General features: G+C 37.5%; 1 protein-coding gene across 1 annotated transcript in view; it reads right to left on the bottom strand.

Annotated features, from left to right (window-relative positions):
- LOC117672473 (uncharacterized) overlaps positions 1 to 23,110 on the bottom strand; it is a 201,825-nt gene that overhangs the window by 2,993 nt on the left and 175,722 nt on the right. Inside the window, exon 15 of the mRNA XM_087890311.1 lies at positions 11,289 to 11,495. Within this exon, the coding sequence (XP_087746437.1) occupies positions 11,289 to 11,495 (207 nt within the window). The remainder of the gene's footprint in view (positions 1 to 11,288; positions 11,496 to 23,110) is intronic.

A 23,110-nucleotide genomic window follows, 5' to 3' on the forward strand; every position in this document is an offset into this window, starting at 1 on the left:
CATGGGAATTTACTGCATAGAATCTGTAGCGCTTTCCCAGTTTTCTGTATCTCTTCACTGACATTCCAGATATTTTTGCTAAAATATTTTTGCATACATACATACATACATACATACAGGTTTCCTGTGTTGGACTAGAAGACATCCAAGGTCCCTTCCAACTCTGCTATTCTGTTATTGATTTTTTTATAAAAAGTTTTTTATTTTTCAATTACAAAGATATAAACATTCCATCTTTCCTTAAGCAGTGTGTCGGCTGGGTACAAGCGTCTCTGTGCAACTTCTTTCACCATTTGCAACATCATTCACATTCACATTAACATTATTTCTCTAAACTTAAAGTTATAATATATTAAACAATTAAACATTGTAAAGCTCTTCATTTTCTTCTTAATATCTTCTAGAGATAATACCATATTAACATTAAGCATTATTATTCTCATCATACATGTACTAACAATTTTCATCTTATTTATATCTCTATCTTAATGCATTTTCTACTAATTTTTAGCCTTCTTCATTTCCAAACTCCTGTTTTATTCTCCAACCATTGATAAAATACTTCCCATATCATATAATATTCAGTTGGTTCTTTTTCCTTAATTGCTAATGTTAATCTGTTCATTTCTGCACATTCTAATATTTTCCTAATCACCTTCTCATCAATGGGAATCTCTTCACTTTTATTCTGTTATTATGATTCTATGTTTGTGTAGTGCATTGAAAATATTAGGATAATGCTTCTCAAAGAATGGAAGATTTTCTATCTGCTTTTTTCCCTTACGGTCAGAATTCTTGAGATATATCTGACAGTTTTCATTGATATTTGCAACTTTAGCTTGAAACAGTTTGGAATTGTTTTGGAATTCCTCTTTGGGAATTTTTCAGCAGTTCAGCTGCAATTGAATTAGCTACATGAGAGGTTATCTAATCATTGTTATTACTCACTGATTTAGAATCTATTAGAAGTCTTCATGCTTCTTTTAAAATGCACGAACTAGTGATGTTTCATCTATGGGCCTGAAACCACTGATCTATTGCATCTGAGCACATTATTGACAAAACCAAGCTCGCTTTGTATGTGCCCAATTTCAGCGAAACAGTTTCTCACCAGGCATTTAGTTAATCAGAAACAGAGCTTCAATTCTAAACATTGAGCTTCAAATCTAAACAGCATGAAGTTGCTAGGTTATTTTTTTTCCCTCTCCAAAATAAAATATTAGATAATGATCTTATTTTTCAAAGATCATCAGTAGCTGTAAACAAGTACCTAACTGAGAGCTGTTTTACACGCTATTATTCCAGGGGAGAAAAACAAATAGCTCTTCATTTGATAAAAGCAGTTTTTCCTCAAAGAGACACAAAATATTCATTGCTTCTGAGATTAAATATCTAAATATTGCTTCTGAAGGAACAGCTGTCAGCTTAAATCTAAAATCTAGTTTGTTTACCAATCGCATTTTATATTTGTTAGAAAATGACACCAAATGGCAATAACATTGAAGAAAGTGTTCTGCTGGGGAATAGATGTGCCCTTTGGTTATAGTATACGCATCTTGATACAAAATGCCAGTATATCTTTCCTAGAATTATGTTAAATATGTAAAAAGCCTTACCCTATAAAGGTAAAAATGCTGGATGAGTCCAAGCTATAATTTAGCATTAGTGTCAAGACCGTTTCAGAAAATAAGCTACCATTACCGTTTCATTCTTTTTAAGTGTCACTCAGCATACTGTATCTGATCTTGCATTCAAAATAAGCCCTTGATGAGTTTATTCACTTTCAAGACAGAGAAAAGAGCTGGAGCTTCATTCACAGTGTATGGATGGATGTAAATGGCTTTGCAAAGTAATAAACTACTAACCTCCCTCCCTCCAGTAGAGAGGGAAAAAAGAGAATAGGATATCCATTTAGGAGAAGTTTCTGTTGATTCAAGCAGCACATACATGTTAAATACAAATAATCCCCCATGGAATACTTAATCCAGATGATGATGGAGCTTTTCCTGATCAGTCAAAGAAATGATGACATTTTGAAAGATACAAAACTAATACAAAACTTTCCATGGCTTTCTCAAACTAGCCTGCAATGCTACTTGACTCAGCCTCCAGTCTCTGTCGCTTTTTATGTAAGTCAAGACACTGAGATATTTTCACCACAGAATATTTAACAGAAAAATATACCCAGTGCTCCAAAAGACAAGAACAGGCCCCTCATTGGAAAACAATGAACAGAAAAAATGCAGCCTTTTAAAAACACTGCTGTTATTTACATCACAACAGTGGTGGGATTCAAATTTTTTTACTACCGGTTCTGGGCGTGGCTTGGTGGGTGTGGCTTGGTGGGCGTGGCAGGAAAAGGATACTGCAAAATCTCCATTCCCACCCCACTCAGGGGAAGGTTACTTCAAAATGCCCATTTTCTCCCAATCAGCTGGGACTCAGAAGGCAGAGAATAGATGGGGGCAGGGCCAGTTAGAGGTGGTATTTACCGGTTCTCCGAATGACTCAAAATTTCTGCTACCGGGACTTCCGGTTTCCTTGTCTTCGGCGACGGCGGCGCTCTTTGAAGCTCCGCCAGCCCCGCCGCCTGTAGAGCCGCTTCGAGACGAAGAAGCGGCTTGAAAACTTCTAAATCCACAGGATTGAAGAAGGAGAGATCGCAGGGCACAGGTTGAGCCCCTGTAACCCCCCAGGGAAGTTTCTGGGGAGAGAACAGGCGTGGCTCCCTCCCAACCTGCTGGAACTCCGGGCGACGTGGGACGATTCTGCTTTTGCAGAACAAGCCGGCTGCAGGAAACTTAAAGCGAAAGAACCAGTTTTAATAAACAGCGAAACTACCTGAATCCTGAAATTTGGAAACGCAAGTATTAGCACTTTGTTGACTTTTCAATCTGAGAAAATGCGAGTGAGTGAAAGTGCTTTGAAAAAACATGGCGCCTAGCTTCAGAGTTAACGAGCCAGCGAGTGTGGATTGGTGAAGTTACTTTGTTTTGTTACAAAGTTTCCAAGTTGCTACTAAGCTGCCTTGCTTGTTATAAGAGAAACAACTGGGAAATTTTTTCCCTTTTCAATATTGGACTTTGCTTTATTTTAACCCTTATTTGATCAAATCTGGGGGACTTTTTTAGAAGTCTTTGTGCAGGAGGGAAAGGAAAAGGAACTTCCCTCTTTAGAAAAACTAGATCACGAGCCAGGATGGCTTCAAAGAAGCAGGAAGGGAAGGCATTAGGGGGGGGATCCCCCACACACAAACATCAAACGCAACTTCCCCCTGCTCAACAGCTACAAACTCAGAAAAAAGAATTTGATGTGGGAGATTTAAAAGAATTTATTTCTAAAACTCTGGATGACAAATTTCAAAAATCTCAACAGGAGATAGATGATAAACTTCAAAAATCACATCAGGAATTTATGCAGGAAATTAATGAAGTTAAAGACATGGTGAAACAGAATCAAAATAAGGTGACCAAAAAAATATCAGAAGTGGCGTCTGGCCTGGCAGAATTTATTGGGAAAGTTGATTTTAAAGTTGAAGAATTCAAATCAGAAGTTAATGTTAAGATGAAAGACAATGATTATAAAATTGATGAAGTTGACAATAAAATGCAGAGAATTGAAGATGAGATTGTTATGATACAATTCCGGGCGATGGAATTTGCCATACGGCTTCGGGGAATTCGAGAGGAGGAGAGACAGGACTTGAGACAGGTTTGCTCTGAAGCCTTGGCTAAGATTTTACAAGCTAATCCTGATTTGGTATTTCATAAAATAGATAAAATTTACAGAGTGAACTCTTGGGTGGCCAGACAAAGACAACTGCCTAGAGATGTGGTCATATACTTTACTGAGAGAGAAATTAGAAATGATATCCTGCAAAAATCTTTTCACACTTCTGTACAAGTGGGGGGCTCACGACTTGAAATTTTTAAAGAATTACCTCCTAAAATGCTGAAAGCTAGAAAAGAATTTGGTTTTCTTGTTAAGGAATTGAAAAATTTACAGATACCCTTCCGGTGGGACGCACCAGCTGGGATAATTTTTAGATATAAGGGAGAAGGATATCGGTTGAATACCGTGGAGAAGGCACAACACTTTTACAGTACTATTCTTAAGGAAAGAACACCATCTCCACGTACATCTACAGTTTTGGAGATTAAGGAGAGTGAAGAGAGGCAATTGAAAGAACAGTCTAAGCAGGAATTAGAAAACGTGCAAGGTGCAGAAGGAGGTTTTCTGAGTGAGCCCTTGTTGGATTCTTCTCCAATTTTGGATTTGATTCAGTTGACTGAAGTTAAAGATCAACGTATAACTAGAGCTCAATCCAAGCTACTTAAACAAAAGCAACAACAACAACAGGAAAGACAAGACAAGAAGGCAGTTAAGAGTACCGTACAAGAGAGTGGAGCTATGGGAGGAGCGAGATCGAAGCTCTTGGATGAACTTCAAATATTTTGCTCTGCGCTCCAGAAAGAGGCTGATGACCTTTAAGTGTCTATCTTGGAATGTCAATGGGTTGAATTCAGCACAGAAAAGGAAGAAATTATTTACATATTTGAAACAATTTAATAATGATATAATATGTTTACAAGAAACGCATATCACAACTCAAGATCAAAAATATTTGATAAACTCAAAACTAGGAGCACATTATATATCTTCAACTTCGCAGAAAAAGAATGGTGTAGTTATTTATGTAAATAAAAAATTAACAACGAAAGTTATAGAAGCAGATCAAGATGGTAGGTTTGTAGCAATTGAATTGCTCACAGCAAATGGCCAAATTCTTTTGATTGGAATTTATGCTCCCAACCAACAACAGGATTATTTTTATAAGATGTTACATACTAAAATATTGCAATGGGACTACAGATCTATTTTAATTATGGGAGACTGGAATGGAGTAATTGATTCTAAACTAGATAAAAAGAGCTTGGCAAAGTCTAGAATTAGACTACCACAGACTTTTTTTGATATGAAAGAAGATATGGAATTAAAAGATGTTTGGAGAATACATAATCCAAATGAATTGGATTACACTTTCTTTTCTGATAGACATAGATCCTTTTCTAGGATTGATTTTATCCTGTTGTCAAATGATCTATTTGTTAAGACAAAAAGAACAAAGATTTTTCCAAGAACTCTGACTGACCATAGCCCTGTATGGATAGAAATTGAGATGGATAAGGTTGAGAGACGTTCTTGGAGATTAAATGAGAACTTGTTTAGATATGAAAAAAATACAATAGAACTTAAAAACATTTGAAAGATTTTTTTGAAATAAATTTGAATAAAGGTACCCCAATTGAAATTGTTTGGGACGCAAGTAAAGCTTATATGAGAGGGGTACTTATCTACATGAATTCTAAACATAGACTGTTCCGACAAAAGAAAAGATCTGAGTTGGAAATGGAAATAAAGAATAAAGAACAGTTACTTATTAAAAACCCAACAGATGAAAGAATACGAAGTGCTATAAAACTTTTGAAAGACCAATTTCAAATGCTTATGGCGGAACAAGTTGCAACAAGCTTACAATACGCGAAGCATAATACATTTTGCAACGCTAACAAACCGGGCAGATGGTTGGCTTACACACTGAGGAAAAAACAAAGTATACGGACTATTGATAGTATTGATATTGGAGGGAAAGAAATCTTTCAACAAAAACTAATTAAAGAAGCTTTTGTGGATTATTATACTAAACTATATGCCAAAGAAGAGGTGCAGAATGGACTTATAGAAAAATATTTAAAGGATAAGAGAGTTACAAAAATTACTGATCAACAAAAGGAAAGAATGAATTATCCTATAACAGAGGAGGAGATAACAGCAGCAATAAAACAGCTAAAAACAGCCAAAGCTCCTGGCACGGATGGTTTGACTGCAGTGTATTACAAAACTTTACAAGCTGAAATGGTGGGACAACTTAGAGATTTATTTTGCAATATTCAACAAGGGGGTAAAATACCCCCATCTTGTACAACTGCTTATATATCTTTGATACCAAAAGAACAAGTTGGTCCTAAAAAACCAGAGAACTACAGACCAATATCTCTTTTGAACACAGACTATAAAATTTATGCGAAGGTATTAGCCAACAGGTTGATGCCAGTAATCCAAAAGGTGATTCATGCGGACCAAGCGGGATTTATTGAGGGCAGATATATGAAGGACAATGTAAGGCAAGTAATAGACTTATTGGAATATCTTGATAAGAATAAACAGATTTCTGCAGTGCTGGTTTTTTTGGATGCGGAGAAGGCCTTTGATAGAGTGGATTGGAATTTTCTACTAAAGACTTTAAAAAAGATGGGCTTTGGGGACCAATTTATACAGGCGATCTCAGCAATTTATCAAGAGCAAAAAGCACAGATTATTATTAATGGAAGTTTGACGACAGAGTTTAAAATTGAAAAAGGAACAAGACAGGGATGTCCGTTGTCCCCACTTTTATTTATTTTAACATTGGAAGTCTTGCTAAATACAATACGGGACTCTAAAATTTTGAAAGGCATAATGATAAGGCAAGAGGATTATAGAATAAAGGCATTTGCAGATGATCTGGTGGTTACCCTATCACAACCAATGGAATCAACAATCCTGATGAACGACATTATACAAGACTATGGTAGAGTTTCAGGTTTTAGACTGAATTCAAAAAAGACTAAAATGATAGTCAAAAATATGACACAAGATTGTAAACATGAGCTTGAAAGGAGGGCAGGTTTCGAAATTGTACCTAAGGTAAAATATCTTGGAGTTCAGGTTGCAGAATCAAACATGAAATTGTTTCAAAATAACTATGAGGTGTTGTGGCGAGAGGTCCAGAAAGACATGGAGACTTGGAAAAAGCTGCAACTGTCTTTACTTGGAAGAATAGCAGCAGTTAAGATGAACATTTTGCCAAGATTTCTGTTTTTGTTTCAAATGATTCCGGTGCTTAAAAGTGATAAACAACTGAAAGTTTGGCAAACTGGACTTAATAAGTTTGTCTGGAACGAGAAAAAGCCGAGAGTGAAATTGAAAATTATGCAAGATGTTCCAGAAAGAGGAGGCCTTAAACTTCCAAACCTACAGTTATATTATCATGCAGCAGCTTTAACTTTAACAAGTGATTGGTTTGGAAGTAAAAAGGCTGGAATATTGAATGCAGAAAGTTTTGATCTTGAATTTGGATGGCATGCTTACCTATTTTATGATGACAAAGTTGATAAAGTATTTAAAAGTCATATACTTAGAGACTCTTTGATGAGAGTTTGGAAGAAGCACCGACTCAAATGGGATTATAAAATACCGCTATGGCTGGATCTTGGTCATACCTTGTGGAATACAAATATAATGTCACTCGGGGGGTTTTTATACAAAGAGGTTCTTTTTACAGATGCGGGCAGATGGCAGCTGAAGACATTGCAGACACTGTTGGACGAAGGGATTAATTTAACCTGGTTACAATATAATCAATTACAATTGAGATGGAAAGAGGACCAAAAAACTGGTATTATGTTGCATGAGGAAGAATTGGTTAGACATATAAGAGAGAAAGGTCCAATGCATATTAAAAGGCTTTATAATGTTTTGCTAGAAAGGGATTCAGAAACTGAATTAGTTAAAGATTGTATGATCAAGTGGGCACAAAATTTTGAAGAACCAGTGATGTTGGAAACATGGGAAAAAATTTGGGTTCAGAATGTTAAATTTACACAGTCGCAGAATCTGAGGGAAAATTTTTATAAAATGTTTTATAGATGGCATTTAGATCCTAAAAAGTTGTCATGTATGTACCCTAATGTTCAGCCAAAATGTTGGAGATGCGAATGTTTGGATGCTACGTATTATCATGTTTGGTGGACCTGTAGGAAAGTTAAGGCTTTTTGGATAAAAATATGGTGGGTCATGCAGAATGTTTTGAAGAAAAAAATTCAATTTTCTCCACAATTGTTTTTATTGGGTATAGTTAAGGGTTTTACACGGGGTGAAATAAAACTAATATTGTATATGATAACAGCAGCAAGATTGTTGATAGGTAAATATTGGAAGAATGAAGTTTTGCCTACTATCGAGGAATGGACTTTGAAGATGGCAAGTTTTGCAGAGATGGCGAAGATCTCAGCATATTTAAAAGATTGTTCACAAGAGACTTATGAATGGGAATGGAAAAGGTGGATAGAATATGTTCAGAACAAATACCAAACTAGAAAGTATCAAATAGCTTTTATTTGAAAATAATGTATTAGAAATATCTTAATGTAAAGAGACAAAGAGGAAAAATTATATAGGGGGAGGGATGGGTTCAGGTTTATATATCAGTGTTATTAGTTATGAGTACATAATAGGGAAGTCTGGGGGGGAGGGTTAGGGAGGGTTAGGGAGGACGGGAAGTTTGGGGAGGGAGGTGGGGGGGTGAAAAAAGGGGTGAAAATGTAATTGTAAAACTTTTGCAATAAAAAAAAAAAAAATTCTGCTACCAGTTCTCCAGAACTGATCAAAACCTGCTGAATACCACCTCTGCATCACAAGTTTTAATCCACTACATTTCTTATTTCTTTTTATAAAAAGCTTTTTTTTTCAAAACAAATACACATACAAACAAAAAGACAATACATTTTTTTCTGAACAGAGTATTGGCCAAGTCAAAATTTGTATAGCTTTTAGTTTTCTCCAAAACAATTTATATATTTCACTTTTTGCCATAATATTCTTTCTCTTTAATTTTTTGTTTTATTTTCCTTCTGTTTCTTCTGGTATATTAACAATATTACCATTCGCCCTAATCTCTAATCTTGATCAATTTTTCTTCCCCCCCATTACTTTTTTCAGATTGAAACCCTTTAATTTAAAGTCAATCATTTTTCTAAAACCTAACCCTAACTCTAAATCATCTTATTCAAATATTTTCCCATTGCTCCTTTTCACAATATAATATAATTTCAAATATTTTCCCTAGATTCCTATTACAATTATAGATATTAATATTCATACAATTTGACATATGTAACCCATTTCCTTCCCTCTTTTCCATTTCTTTCCTTTATCAGCTTATCCAAATATACAATCAGATATATTACTGCAATTCACTTAAGTATATAACATCCAATTTTCCATTCCTTTTCAAATACATATACAATCTACACCTCTTCATAATAAACAATAATCATGATCAGTAATATTTCTCCCTCTTAAAAAATAATTTCAAATATTGCTGTCTTAATCTCTTCATAATAAACAGTAAACAAAGTCAATTTTCATCTTTTCCCTTTCCCTTCTCCTCTTAGAGTAAATAATCCATTAATCCCTTTTCACAATATAATATAATTTCAAATGCTTTAGATGAATTCCATTATTACAATTAAAGATATTCCAATTATTACAATCACATATATGAAACTTACTACAATTCATTTATAATTATATTTCTACTGCAATTAAATTTTAAATTCCTCCCACTGCATTTAATCCAGCCAAGAAATTGGATTATGCAGTTCTTCCTGCACCAATGAATAACCTACCAAACTAGTTTTTGGTGCTGATATAACTCATAGTCTTTCAACCACTTCTCTTCTCTACAACATGTAGTCTTCCATAACTAAGTGGCAGAAAAATAGCTCTCTTTAAAAAAAGAAAAAAAATCTAAATTGAAAACATTACAAGCCCTTCCTGTCTGTATCCCAGCACAGCTATGCAATCATAATGGCACCAGAAGCCTGGCTTATGTAATTGCTTTTATGGGGCCAATAAATACTTTCTACTAGGGAAAATAAAAATCGTTCTCCAGCTTCCTTTGTTCATAGTTGTGTGTCAATTGTTTTTCTTTTGGAATGTTTTTAAGTTTGATGTAGCTGTTCTGATTTGTCAGAATTTTTCCCAATAGAACTGCTCAAGAACTGACTCATTCAAGAACAGCTTCAAGCTGAGAAGTCCCCACTTCAAGTTCAAGAGACTTCCATTTTGAAATCAAAACAGCCTTTTAAGACACATTAATATGAAATGCTTTACATATCTCTATTACTTCATTGTCAAAAAAAGACATACAAAATAGTGTATGACTCTACATTGTCTCTTATTTCTTGGAAGAAAGGTTAGAGACAAGCTTTAAAAAAAAAAGCTGAAAATCTGGGGATCCTCTTATAGTGAGATAAGCAGGATATGGAATAAAACTGAGATTGGCATTGGTCATTTTTGTATTTAGTTATTTCCTAGTTCCAATTTAAAAATACAAGGGTTGATTCATGAGCCAGCAACTACAAATGCCTAACCAAGAGATTAAGGAGGTTTACTGGAATCCAAGGGCCTGGATAGTTAGAAAGTTTTGATTATTGTTTTTGTTTCACTCTTTCCCATTTCTTTGGGTTTCCAGAAGTTTCCCTGCCCTAAAGAAAAGAAAGAGGCAAGCCTTAACAATAGGCAACTAGTTCATTGCCTCAGAGACAAGATTTGATTTATTATAAAGTCAGAGAAAATGATTAATTATTTATTTTGTTTCTCCTTTAAAAAAAAAAATGCCTGGAAATAGAAGAGATCATGGCTTGCTGAGGCTACTACAGGTAGTCCTTGACTTATGACCATAATGGAGCTTGCTCATTACAGTCATAAATTGGGACAGTCGTAAAGCAGGTTGTCGTGACAATTTTGCAAGCTTTTTTTGTGGTGGTCATTAAGTGAACATCGCAGTCCTTAAGCAAACTAATTGTTCACTATGAGCTAGTCTTTTTCAAAACCCAAAAGTAAATGTGATTTTCCACAGAAACATCATAAAATGAGGCAGGGGTGGGTTCTACTTACCTTTATTACCGGTTTGCAGCGGGGCCGCGCGTGCGCTCTTCTGTGCAAGCGCAGAAGCTTCTGCACATGCGCAGAAGCGTTTTGATGATGTCGGGGTCGGTGAGCGGAGTCTCCCGCCAGTTTTACTACCGGTTCTATAGAACCGGTGCAAACCGGGGGCAACCCACCACTGAAATGAGGTCACCTGACCATGAGTCACTGCAAATGCCTGTAAATGTAGATTGGCTGCCAAGTTCCTTACATGTAGTAATGTGACCACAGCGGGGAGGTGGCTGTCAGAACTTTGGAACCGGGTCATAAGTACCCCTGGTGAGATCCATCCTAACTTCAAACAGTTATTACGCAACTAGTCGGACATCGGGGCCTACCTGCCTTCAGCTTGGTTGGTTGGAGGACCAACTGTTGTTTTTTTCTCAGGCAGCGAATGGTTTTTGGATCAGCCCATCTTTGCAAACATTTTTTTCAGTTAAAATTTCATTGTATGAAACGAGAGTGCTTGTCCTTACCTCAACAATAGTCCCACCGGGCAGTCTTAGGAAGTGCCTGTATAGTTCTTGGAAACCCCCAAGATGAACTGTATATATCATTACATGAATGGTGACGCCTCTGGAGTTTCCTGCAAATTTCAAATTTGCATCTTGTGGATGGACACCGCTGCAGGAGATTTGGGGCTGCTTGGCATGGTCTTCCCAGAAGTATTCATAGACAACCACCTTTCGAGACAGAGATCCTTGGGTTAATTATTCATTCCTAAGGAACAGCTTAGCTATCACCCAATTATTACAAAAGTAAAATAATCCTATCACCTATAGAATACAGCATCTGTAGTGAAGTCTCCATCTTTCCCAATTCTTAAAGTGTGTCATGTGGTGAATTTAACCATTTCCCCTTTCTTTATTTACTCTGATAAGAGGAAGGAAAGGCACAGAATTCATTTTAGGAGCATGCCAGGGCAACAAGAAGGCTCTGGGGATGGTGAAGTCACGAGCAGATTTGGAGCCATCATGGCAACAAGACCTGCAGAGATTTCGGGAAGCGGTAAAGAGGAAGATTTGCTACATACAGGTAGTCCTCCTTATGACCATAACTGACTCTCAAAATTTATATTATTAAGCAAGACAGTTATTAAGTGACTTTTGCCCTATTTTATGGCCTTTCTTGCCACAGTTGTTAAATGAATCACTGCAGTTGTTAAGTTGGTAACACAGTTGTTAAGTGAATCTGGCTGCCCCATTGCTTGTCAGAAGGTCACAAAAGGTTGATCACATAACCCCGGGACACTGCAACCGTCAATACATGCGAGTTGCCAATCATCCAAATTTTGATCACGTGATCATGGGAATACTGCAGTGATCATAAGTGTGAAAAATGATCATAAGTCACTTTTTCAGTGCCATTGTACAGTAACTTTGAATGATCACTAAACAAATGGTTACAAGTAGAGGACTATCTGTACTGATTCTGTGGAGCCTGCCAGGAACTACTGGATTTCCTAACCCTAAAAATGTAGATATACAGTAAATACATATGTAAAAAAAAAGTATGGTATTAGAGCTGTATATATTTCAAAAATGATTCAAAAGAATTGGTTCAGATCTCAGTCAAGCCCAATACTATCTCTCTGCTATTCATTAAACCAACCCATATGTTTTCAAGCTTCCATGCAAGCCAGGATTGGGGGGGGCGGAGTTTTCGCTTCTCCTAAATGATATGTCCATTCATTACTGAATAATTCAGAAGGCAAGTTTGTTAAGAGGCAGGACGGTTGATATCTAACATGCCTGAATAACCTGAAGTAAATGCCAAGAAGACAGCTCTGGTGTCATCCGACATCTCTATCATTAAGTTAATCAAAAAAAGTCCACTCATCAATTCATAGGCCAAATGTGGCCTCTTAAATCTGCTGAGACAGACTAGTCAAGAAATGGTGCATATCAGTCATGTCAGAGGCACTGAAGACAGTGAAGATCTCAGTTCACAAGAGCTGACAAGAGAGCTCAAAATGCCAGAACAGCATCCAGGAGCCCTTTCATGAAATCCATCCTTCAGCAAAAAAACACATTAGGGCAGTAATTCAGTGATAAGAGGCAGGCTGGAACAGGTTCAAAATGCTGAATATTTCACAGTGCTGTTAATTAAAAGAGGGGTGCCCTGCTTTTAATTGCATGATAGCCATTTCAATCTGATAGGAAGACAGACACAAATGTCCTTGTAGTTGGTTTAGCTTGTTATGATGACAAAATGTTGTTTGGATCGAACACAATTTAATAGCAGTTAAAGAAGGCTTTTCATTTCGTATTTCCTATTTCTCGGGAAAGAAAAGGTAGAAGGAAACTGAAACCTGTACACACACTTCAGAAAGCCTCACAAGAATTTTGAAGGCTTTGTTTTTCCCTTCTGTGATGGATTTTTGTCAGGGGTTATGTTTTAGGTCCTCATTTACCTCAGTGGTGAAACTCCAGTGCTCTTATTTCACAAGAACTGCACACACACAAAAAAAGAATTTGCATCGCATGTCCTTCTAGCTTTCATGTGCTGCTTGATTGCTACAGACAAACAACTAGCCAATATTCTTTCTATCCAAATTTAACCGAGAGAGAGAGGGGAGGAAAAAAATCTTGAACATTTAAAAGTTGAATATTTGATGTTTCACTAGGAACGTGGGAGAAATAGTATTTGGTTGACATTTTCCTTTTCAATGAGAAAATTGTTGAAGCTAATATTGTTGACTTCAGCTTTGTATTAAGACTTTCAATGATGTATCTTTTTGTCTAAAGGTGAGGTAGAATATAACGGCTGCCATTCTGGTCTTATAAATGAAGATCAGCAGATTGGCCTAATTGTAATTTTGGACATAACTCCCGTATCCAAACTCTACAGGTAATTCTCAACTTACAACCATTTGTTTAGCACCAAAGTTATAAAAAAAAAATGACTTTTGGCATTTGAGGGAGCCGGTCTTCAACATGGCTGGCACTATTTTTTATGGCCGGGAGCGTCCGGCCGCCCCAGACACTTTGACGATCACTATTTACGTAGGACTCTTGGGTACACTTGGGAAAAGATTAGAAGAAGAGTATATTTAAAAGTCCCATTTTGGATTTCGGCACAGGAAGCTCAGATCTACCCGACATTGTATAAAGGGGGGAAAACTTTGACTTATGAAGTCTTTTTGGATGCTCAGGGTAATCCAAAGTCACGAGAATTATTAACTCTCCAAGGATATAAGATAGACTGGTGGTCTTATTCCCAAATGCACTCCAGGTATAAAAAAGATTTATATAGTGAAGGAATTTACCGTAAAAGACAAGAATTGGATAAGATCTTATTAGAAGGAGGGAAAGGGGTACTATCTAAATGTTACGCATATTTATCGTCTCTGCAGATAGGACAGGATGTAGTGAAGGATTGTATGATAGCGTGGGGGCGAAATTTTGGATATCCCCTTGACTTCCAGCAATGGGAACAGATTTGGTTGAAAAATATGAAATTAACCATGGCCTCTTCATATAAAGAAAACATATATAAAATGGTCTACTGTTGGCATCTCCCCCCTGCGAGATTAGCTAAAATGTTTCCCGGGACATCTTCCTGCTGTTGGAAATGCAGTTACAGTAATGAAACTTACTTTCATCAATGGTGGACCTGCCCGCAGGCGGTTAAATATTGGAAAAAAATACGACAGTGGATTTTGGAAATTACACAGATCAATTTGGAATTGAGGCCCAAGATTTTCCTGTTGGGGGCAAAACCTTTGAATGTTTTTTTTTTAATTTGATTTATATGCCGCCCTTCTCTGGAGACTCAGGGCGGCTTACAGTGCATTAAGCAATAGCCTTCATACTTTTGTATATTTTATACAAAGTCAGCTTATTGCCCCCACAAACTGGGTCCTCATTTAACCTACCTTGGAAAGGATGGAAGGCTGAGTCAACCTTGAGCCTGGTAAGATTTGAACCTGCAGTAATTGCAGGCAGCTGTGTTAATAACAGGGTGCTTTAAACCACTGTACTACCAAGGCTCTTTTATGTTAAATCAGGTATATGGTTCTTGTTGATTCATATTATTACTGCAGTAAGATTAGCGTTTGAACAGGAGTGGAAAAATCAATACTTACCGATGGATTTGAAAATAATATATAAAATTAATGAGTGTGCGGAATCAGATAGTTTAACTAGATTGATCAATGGTAAAAAAGATTCAGAATTTTATAACAGTTGGAAATTATGGTACGATTGGGTCCAGAAAAGGTGGGATAGAATAGATATATGATGGCAAGTATGTATCTATAAAGGAATGACTTTATATTTATGGACAATGTACTCACATTACACCATGGTGGCAGAATTGTATATTTCATTTGTGTATTGATGCATAGAATATATTAATAAAAAAAATATTTCGAAGTTCTTTAAAAGTATAAAATTATAAAAGTAAATGTAAGCCATATTTCCAGATTCCTCTCTCCTTTCATAGAGAGACCCCTCTTTATTAGAGTACTCTAATAAATTTCTGGTAAGCGATTTTCTGACTTGGATTGGAGAGAGTGTATGGAGACAGAACCTAAGGTCAGATTTGGCCATCACTACCCAACTTGGTAGAAAGTCTTACAGCAAGCCAAAGAAGACCAAATCAAATGGAGCCAATTAAAAACCAGACAATTGTTAAAATTTAATCAGGGCTCACACTCATGTTTCCAGATGAAAATTCTGTTCATCCTGGCCCACTGCCAAAGGTAGTAACCCGCCTTTCTGAAGACCAATAAGGTTGGACCCAATTGAAGACAGGGTATAAAGTTGCTTACATTACAAAAGGGCGGATGCTTACATTGCTTCATTGAAGGACCCAAAGTGTGCCCACCTTGTTAAAATATGTGCACTAGACAGATACCATTGGGGGGAGGCAGTCCTATAAATAACCTAGTATTATGCCATACAGAGTTTACAGTATACGTATATTGTACCCAGAAGCCAATAGGGAGCCAGTGTAGTTCGCAAGTTAGTGGAGTTAGGTGGGCACATTGAGATAATCTTACAATCACCCATGCATCTGGACTCTGGACTAATTGTAGCTTCTAAGTTGTTTCCTAGGGCAGCCCCTTAAAAAGCAAATATAGCAGCCCAGACAAGAGATGATTGTCATGAGTAAAGAGCAAATCCAGGAATTAGTGCAATTAGGGACTTTCTCAAAAGACCTTCTGGCAATATCTGTCACTTCAGCAGCTGAGAATCAAGGAGGATTCCTTGAATACATCTGAATGGAGGAGGGCTTTTAGAAGATGGAATGTCTCCTGATGTGGTATCTGGGAACCCCAAGCCTACAACCATTGGATCTTGATTGGACTGAGCTGAACTCTCTAATCCTATTCAAATCTCTCAATCTTTAGGCTCTGGAACAGAATCTTGCCTTCTTCAGGGGCAGAGATGTTCAGCTGAATATTATTAAAGCACTGATGATCTTGCACACAATGCTGATGGATGACCTTTGCCCGCCACTTCCTGTAAAAGCAGCAGCAAGGGGATGATCTGGGGCAATCCACAAAAACAGGGATCTAAGGCTAGATCACTCCCTACCAACAACATCAAGTAAAACAAGCCCTGGAGGAAGGAGGGGAACCACTGTAACTTTGTACATCTCATCTCCTGAACTAGCTTAGAAAAATACCATTATATATTTAAAATATACTTATTTTTGAAGTGTTGAAATACCAAAAGTAATTAAAAAGCAAATACTGGAATGCCAAGAAAATAGAAAATTCTGCCTTGATTTGAGATATATGGTATGTAAAAGAGCCATTCTTTCCTAAACTTAGTTAAATTCCTGTTAATTTAACTATCAATTTTACCAATGCAGCACATTCTCCAAATTTAATTCCCCAGTCTAAGAGTAGTCACTGTAAACAAGATAGTTCTTTTTCCATAGCTTGCTAGATTTATCCTTATTGAAGTCATCAAGTGTTTCAAATTTGCCATCTTTCTCAAATTGCTTTTTATTTTTCCAGGTATTTTGTAAATACATTAAACCATGGTAAATTCCTTCTTTCGTTGTACAGTTCCTGTTGTGTCTAAATTCTGACAGCCAGGACGATATGATTCTACTCTGAATGTGTAATATTTACCACTGCAACACATGTTTGCAGTTTTCTTCCAGATGCATGCACGCTTTTTATTTGAGAGCCACATTGCACGAGATTTATATGCCTACATAGATTAAGAGAATTCGCCAAACTGGGAATTTGCCAGCATGTATCAAGAACTCAAACAGAATTCAGTTTGGAAGGAAGGATATGAGTATGTTAGGAAAAACAGATGCATCAATTACAAGTACAGAGATGGGAACTGATCTCTTTAACTGATACCAAGATCCTGGAACAGTAATGTCAATTCTTACCAAAAGAAGGCTTTTTTCTGTAAAACATTAGGGTGAAAAAACAATATCAGTAGGATTACCTGTTGTTAGTTTAACTTGTCCCATCCTGCTTTTGATAAGCCTAACTAATAAGATGCAATTACATTATAAGCATTTAAAGCTCTTTCCTAGTTAGGTATCCCCTAAAATTCTTAGTGTCTCTGTCTAGATTGCTTGAGGGAGTGTTCCACTGTCTGGGCTAGCAAGAAGGTGTATGCATACAGGAGAGGGAGAATTAAGGATGAGGCTAGCATCCCTTCCTCTTGAGAGTTTCACACCACTTCCAGGGATTGGCTTCTGCTCAGTGATGGGATTCAAGTAATTTAACAACCGGTTCTCTGCCCTAATAATTTTTCCCAACAACCAGTTTGCTAAACTGCTCAGAAAGTTAACTCCCGAAGTGGTGCGAACTGGCTGAATCCCGAAGTGGTGCGAACTGGCTGAATCCCACCACTGCTTCTGCTCATTCTAAAATGGCTTCCTCAGCTCTGAAACATTGATTTTTAAAAAGATTCAGAGAGTGACTTTGGCTTAGGAAGTAGAAACAGGTGCAGGTAGTACTCGACTTGCAACAGTTCATTTAGTGACCGTTCAAAGTTACAATGGCACTGAAAAAAGTGACTTATGACCGTTATTCACACTTATGACAGCATCCCTGTGGTCACGTGATTTATATTTGGATGCTTGACAATTGGTTCCTATGGGTATTTATGACGGTTATACTGTCCCAGGGCTACATGATCCCCTTTTCTTACTTTCTGACAAACAAAGTCAATAGGGAAGCCAAATTCACTTAACAACTGTGTTACTAATTTAACAACTGCAGTGATTCACTTAACAAATATGGTGAGAGAGGTCGTAAAATCGGACAAAACTCACTTAACAAATTTCTCACTTAGCAACATAAATTCTGGGCTTAATTGTGGTGGTGCTGTAAGTCGAGGACTACCTGTATATTTGACTAAGTTCTGATGTTTTCTTATTTGTCTAAAGGCTATTGGGGATGAGGGAGAACAATTTTAGTACAATATTTGTAGCTCAGGGTTGAAATGAGGGCTCCTTGATGCTCTTTGAGCTTGGCTGCTTTCTTGCAGATGTTTCATTACCCAAATTACTGTAGGTAACATCAATGGTGCTAGTAATGACTCCTTACTAGCACTGATGAGGTTACTTAGTTTAGGTAACGTCTACAAGAAAACAACCAAACTCAGAGAGCACCGAAGACCCGTAATTTTAATGCAATTATTCAAACCAACATGCTTCTTAGAGCAATGGGTTTTTTTTTAAAAGCAAAAGATACTATAAATTGGGGGGGAAATCTAAAAAACAGAAGAAAAGTCACTGTTTATATTCTGTTTTCCACTGACACATGCACTGTCCCATTTTGTAGCAGCAGCCAATCAAATATCTTTCAAATGCTGAAGAAGAGACTTGGGGAGGTGAGAGTAATCATTTCTGAAGAGTGACAAAATTAGATTTTGGGGGACCCTATTGTATAATGCTTGTTGCATGTGTATAATGGCTCGGTCCTTTTATTTAAATTTCTTAAATCTATAACAATAAGGAAAAGTACTAAGCACTAGAGACAGCATTAATTTACAGTAGGAAAAATCATTAGAATATCTTCCTCCCTCCCTTTTTCTGTTTTTTTAAAAAAAATCCACTGAAAATTTAAACAATACTTCTTTCCAGGCAGACATTTCTTTTTTTCAAATTGACAAATGTGTTTGAATTTTTATGGATGGGGGACACATTAGGTTATTTACGCGTCATTTTAAAAGAAAGTCCTAATCATCAAGATGGACGGATGATTTTGCCAGAACTGCTTAACAACCCAGAAAAATACCCGAGACCCAAAGGGGCACATTTTTCTTACACACGCCATTATACCCAAATCAATATGGTGAGTGGTTAGAAGTTTAGCAGACAGTCTCCCTACATTGATTCCAACCCTGAGGACAAGGAGTGCAACTTAGTGACTAATGCAGAAGCTGAGTTCGTTGTTAAAGTAAAATTGTTAGTTCTTAATTGGTGAAATATTGGCAGGAAGAAAATATGATGGGGCACATTCGTTCAGCAGAATTAATTAGTCCAGTATGTTAGTTCAGCAGCAGCAGAAGCACCACAGGTTTTCCATGACCTTTGATTTTTCATAATCTGAAAGGGAAAAAAAAACCCCATTCCTAAACCATGAAATAGGATTTACTCTCTGTGATGAAGAAAAAAAAAATTGGGAAAATGTGCATTTCACTGTCAGATCCTTTCAGACATAGATATAACTAAGCTTCTGTTAGAAAAGTAATATTTTGGGAACATTTCTCACCCAGATTCACATTCTCAGTTCACGCTGTGAAGGGGCAGTCTTTACCACGCTGGTGAAGTATATAATTCATTTGAAGATCTGGAGAGCTGTGCAAAAAATAATAATGATAACCATAATTCAGAGGCCAAGTGAGTCCAAATCCATCTCTTTGTGACTCTGCTCCAAGTCGACATCATTATCAGCTCAGCAGCTTTACTCCATGAACTCAGCTCCACTGTTCAATCAATGTCAGAATATTTTGGGTACTAGCTATTGGGGGGAAATGGCTTGGCAGTGTGTCAGCTTGCTGTTTTCCAAGCTTGATTCATCATAGGTCTTTTCTTGGACAAGCTATTCATAGTCCTGGCTTTCAACATCAAAGGAAAAAGAAAGGAGAAGGCTGAAAGAAACAGCAAATGACTTTCTATCATAAAGAACCATTTTGTTGGGCTGGACCAATTAAAAAAATTGGACTAGGTTTAAAAGGGACTTTGCAGGAAATGCTTCTGGGGTTTCCCTTCCTTCTTTTCCATAGTGTCAGAAAATTGGGGAAGGTGTGGATGGGAGATTTGGGGTGTTGGTGGGGTCTGTATGGTCTGAAATCTTTTGTGTCCTTCTTCTGGAAATGGTACTGGTAGTCCTCAACTTATGACCACAATTGAGCCCAAAATTTATGTTGTTAAGTGAGACAGTTGTTAAGTGAATTTTTGCCCCATTTGACGCTCTTTCTTGCCACAGCTATTAAAAGAATCACTGCAGTTGTTAAATGAATCTGGCTTCCCCATTGACTTTGCTTGTCAGGAAGTCACAAAAGGGAACACATGACCCCAGGACACAGCATGCATCATAAATATGAACCAGTTACCCAGCATCCAAATTTTGATCACATGATGATGGGCATACTGTAATGGTTATAAGTGTGAAAAATGGTCATCAGTCACTTTTTTCAGTGATGTTGTAGCTTTGAATGGTCACTAAGTGAACTGTTATAAGTTGAGGACTACCTGTACGAGTAAGAAAGAGGAAAGATCATATAGGACAGGGCTGTCAAACTCCCGGCTCACGTGCTGCCCATGCCCATACCCAGTTTAGCGAAGGAGAAAAGTCCCAATATGTCACATGATGCCACCGTGACGACATGAGTTTGACACCCCTGATGTAGGATATGATTTGGATGTTACCAATTGTATGATTGAGATCAGTGCCAGGCTATTCCATAAGGACAGGTTAGGCATTCTGCTGCATACCAGCTACTTAGCAGCCCGACAGTGGTTCTCAATGAGTCCTTGATTCATATTGGGGATTGGGATAAAGTGCCAAAGGCAAATATGTTGGGGTAATTCAATCTCCATGACTTAGGAGAGGAGTCTGGTCCAGCTTGTATGTCCATGGCCTGTCCTTGATAAACTCAGCTATGACATGTGTGAGTAGACTTATGCTATATCTGGTCTTTACTTTGGAGCAGATGACAAATGATCTGGAGATGAAGGACACTGACATGTGTCCTTTTCTTTGGTCACATCATTCCACTTCAAATTGTACCTCATAAACGCCTTGTATCTAGGGAGGGCTGGCATTTTATATCAATCCATTGCAAGTTTCTAATAAATCCAGAGGAATTTCAATGGGATCTTAGGGAATTTCCTGACAATCAGATGGGCAGCTCCATTTTGAACCTGGTCAATTTCTGGAATGTTAGATGAGATTGTGCCTACAATCTGTGGGTGTGCTTAAAGTCTATAGCAAAGAGGTTGCTATAAAAAGTTGCTGGGAGAGGCCATCCATCAGTTTATAGCATGATATCACTATCAGCTGTACATTATCATTTCAGGTAGAGTCAGGGATGCTCTTCAAATCCTGAGCTAGTGCCTGGTAGCAATCACTAGGATCTGGATGGGGTGAAATGTCATTAGATTAAATCCCTCAAGACTGAGGTCCTGGTAATTACTCTGGTTGAGGTTAGGTTCCTTCTGAGCAAACAGGTTCAGGGTCTGGTGGCCTCTAGAATTCACAGCTCCTTCTTAAACCACATGCAGAGATTGTCCAGCTTCAGTTGGTATACCAGTTACAATCCTACCTGAACTAAGATGCGCGTGGCAATCTTTATTCATGGACTGATCACCATATAAACAGATTAGCATAGTGTCCTCTGCAGTTAGATTGCTGACAGGTGTCCTGCACGAGTTCAAGAAATAACAACAATCTGTGAGTAGTAGCCAGTTTAATCAAGTAATTTGAGAGATAGAGATAATGTTTTGTCTGAGAGGCTATAAATCAAGAGCCAGGAAATACGTAGAAGTGAACTCTTTTCTTTTAACCAGAACACATCACTAGACGTCGTTCAAAACTTGTTTTAAAGCAGAGAAGACCAGGACTTCAGAGCCAGAATCTTAAAATCATTCCATGGTTATAGCTGAAGGTCCAGTTTCAGGTCAAGAAGAAGCCAAAGGTGCATAGAACTAAAGATAGGAGAATTGTTTGCACTGCAGCTAAGGGAAAAGAGTCTGGAAGTTGTTTTCATATAACCCCGTTCGGTATGACTAAGTTAAGGGAGTTGGCATCCTCTCCTTCCCAGAAGATGACCTAACCATCTCTGCTTGGCTATTTAATAGCTGCCAGTGTGTTCTTGGGTTAAGTGCTGTATCAACATTAGATCCATCATTATGTGAGTCAGCCCCCACCTGCTCAGTTTTGCTGTTTCTAGAACAGGGGTGTCAAACTGTGTCGTCACAGCATCATCACATGACTTATCACGACTTTTCCCCCTTTCACTAAACCGGGCATGGGCATGACCAGCGCGTGACACATCTGGCCCAGGAGTTTGACACCCCTGTTCTAGAAGCTGCTTCGAGAGCTATTGATTGCCTGTTAAGTTTAGACTCCAGTTCAAAGAAGACCATTAACAGCTGGCCATCTCTGCCATTACAAAGTAACAAGAGTTCCAAAATCAACGCACTGGTTATCTGTACTGTAGGTTTTCAGGCCCAATTCATCCACCTGATCATTACCTACAAAGCTTTATATGGAATAGCACTAGGACAACCCAGGAAATGCACTGTAAGGATTGAATTTGTTTATCTGAATGAAGATCTTAGGAGACCCTGCAGAACATTCCCTCTCAATGTTAGGTCCATAGATGGTGGCACATTTTTTTCCATTGTGACCCATACTTTGAATTCATTTCCCCTGCCCTGAGATTCAGGCAGGCAGCAGCCTCCTTCCTAATGTTCTGCAAAATGTGAAAACAACCCTATTTCATTTTACTTTACAATCCCTAGATTATTGTTTAGGACAGTCACTGGGAGATGGGGTGGTAAGGAGGAGTGAATTAATGTCATTATGCTGGTATTAGGCTTCTATTTGAAAAAATACTTTTTTTACAAAAAAGTTTGTGTGCGAGAACATTTGTCAGCAATTAAAAATGTTACATTAAGTGTATATCTGAATCAATATTTTTAGAACCAAAACAGTGTTATAGGAATTTCTTTTGCCCACCAGCCTCTATGTCTTAAAATATTACCTCAGTTTTTTTTCCTTTACCATTTATATCAGGGGTGAGCAAATATGGCCCGTTTATGACCTGTGGATTTCAACTCCCAGAGCATGGCTGGCTCAGGA

This window comes from Pantherophis guttatus, chromosome 3 (genome assembly GCF_059756535.1).
Source record: "Pantherophis guttatus breed Tessera chromosome 3, ASM5975653v1, whole genome shotgun sequence".
Classification (NCBI taxonomy): Eukaryota; Metazoa; Chordata; class Lepidosauria; order Squamata; family Colubridae; genus Pantherophis; species Pantherophis guttatus.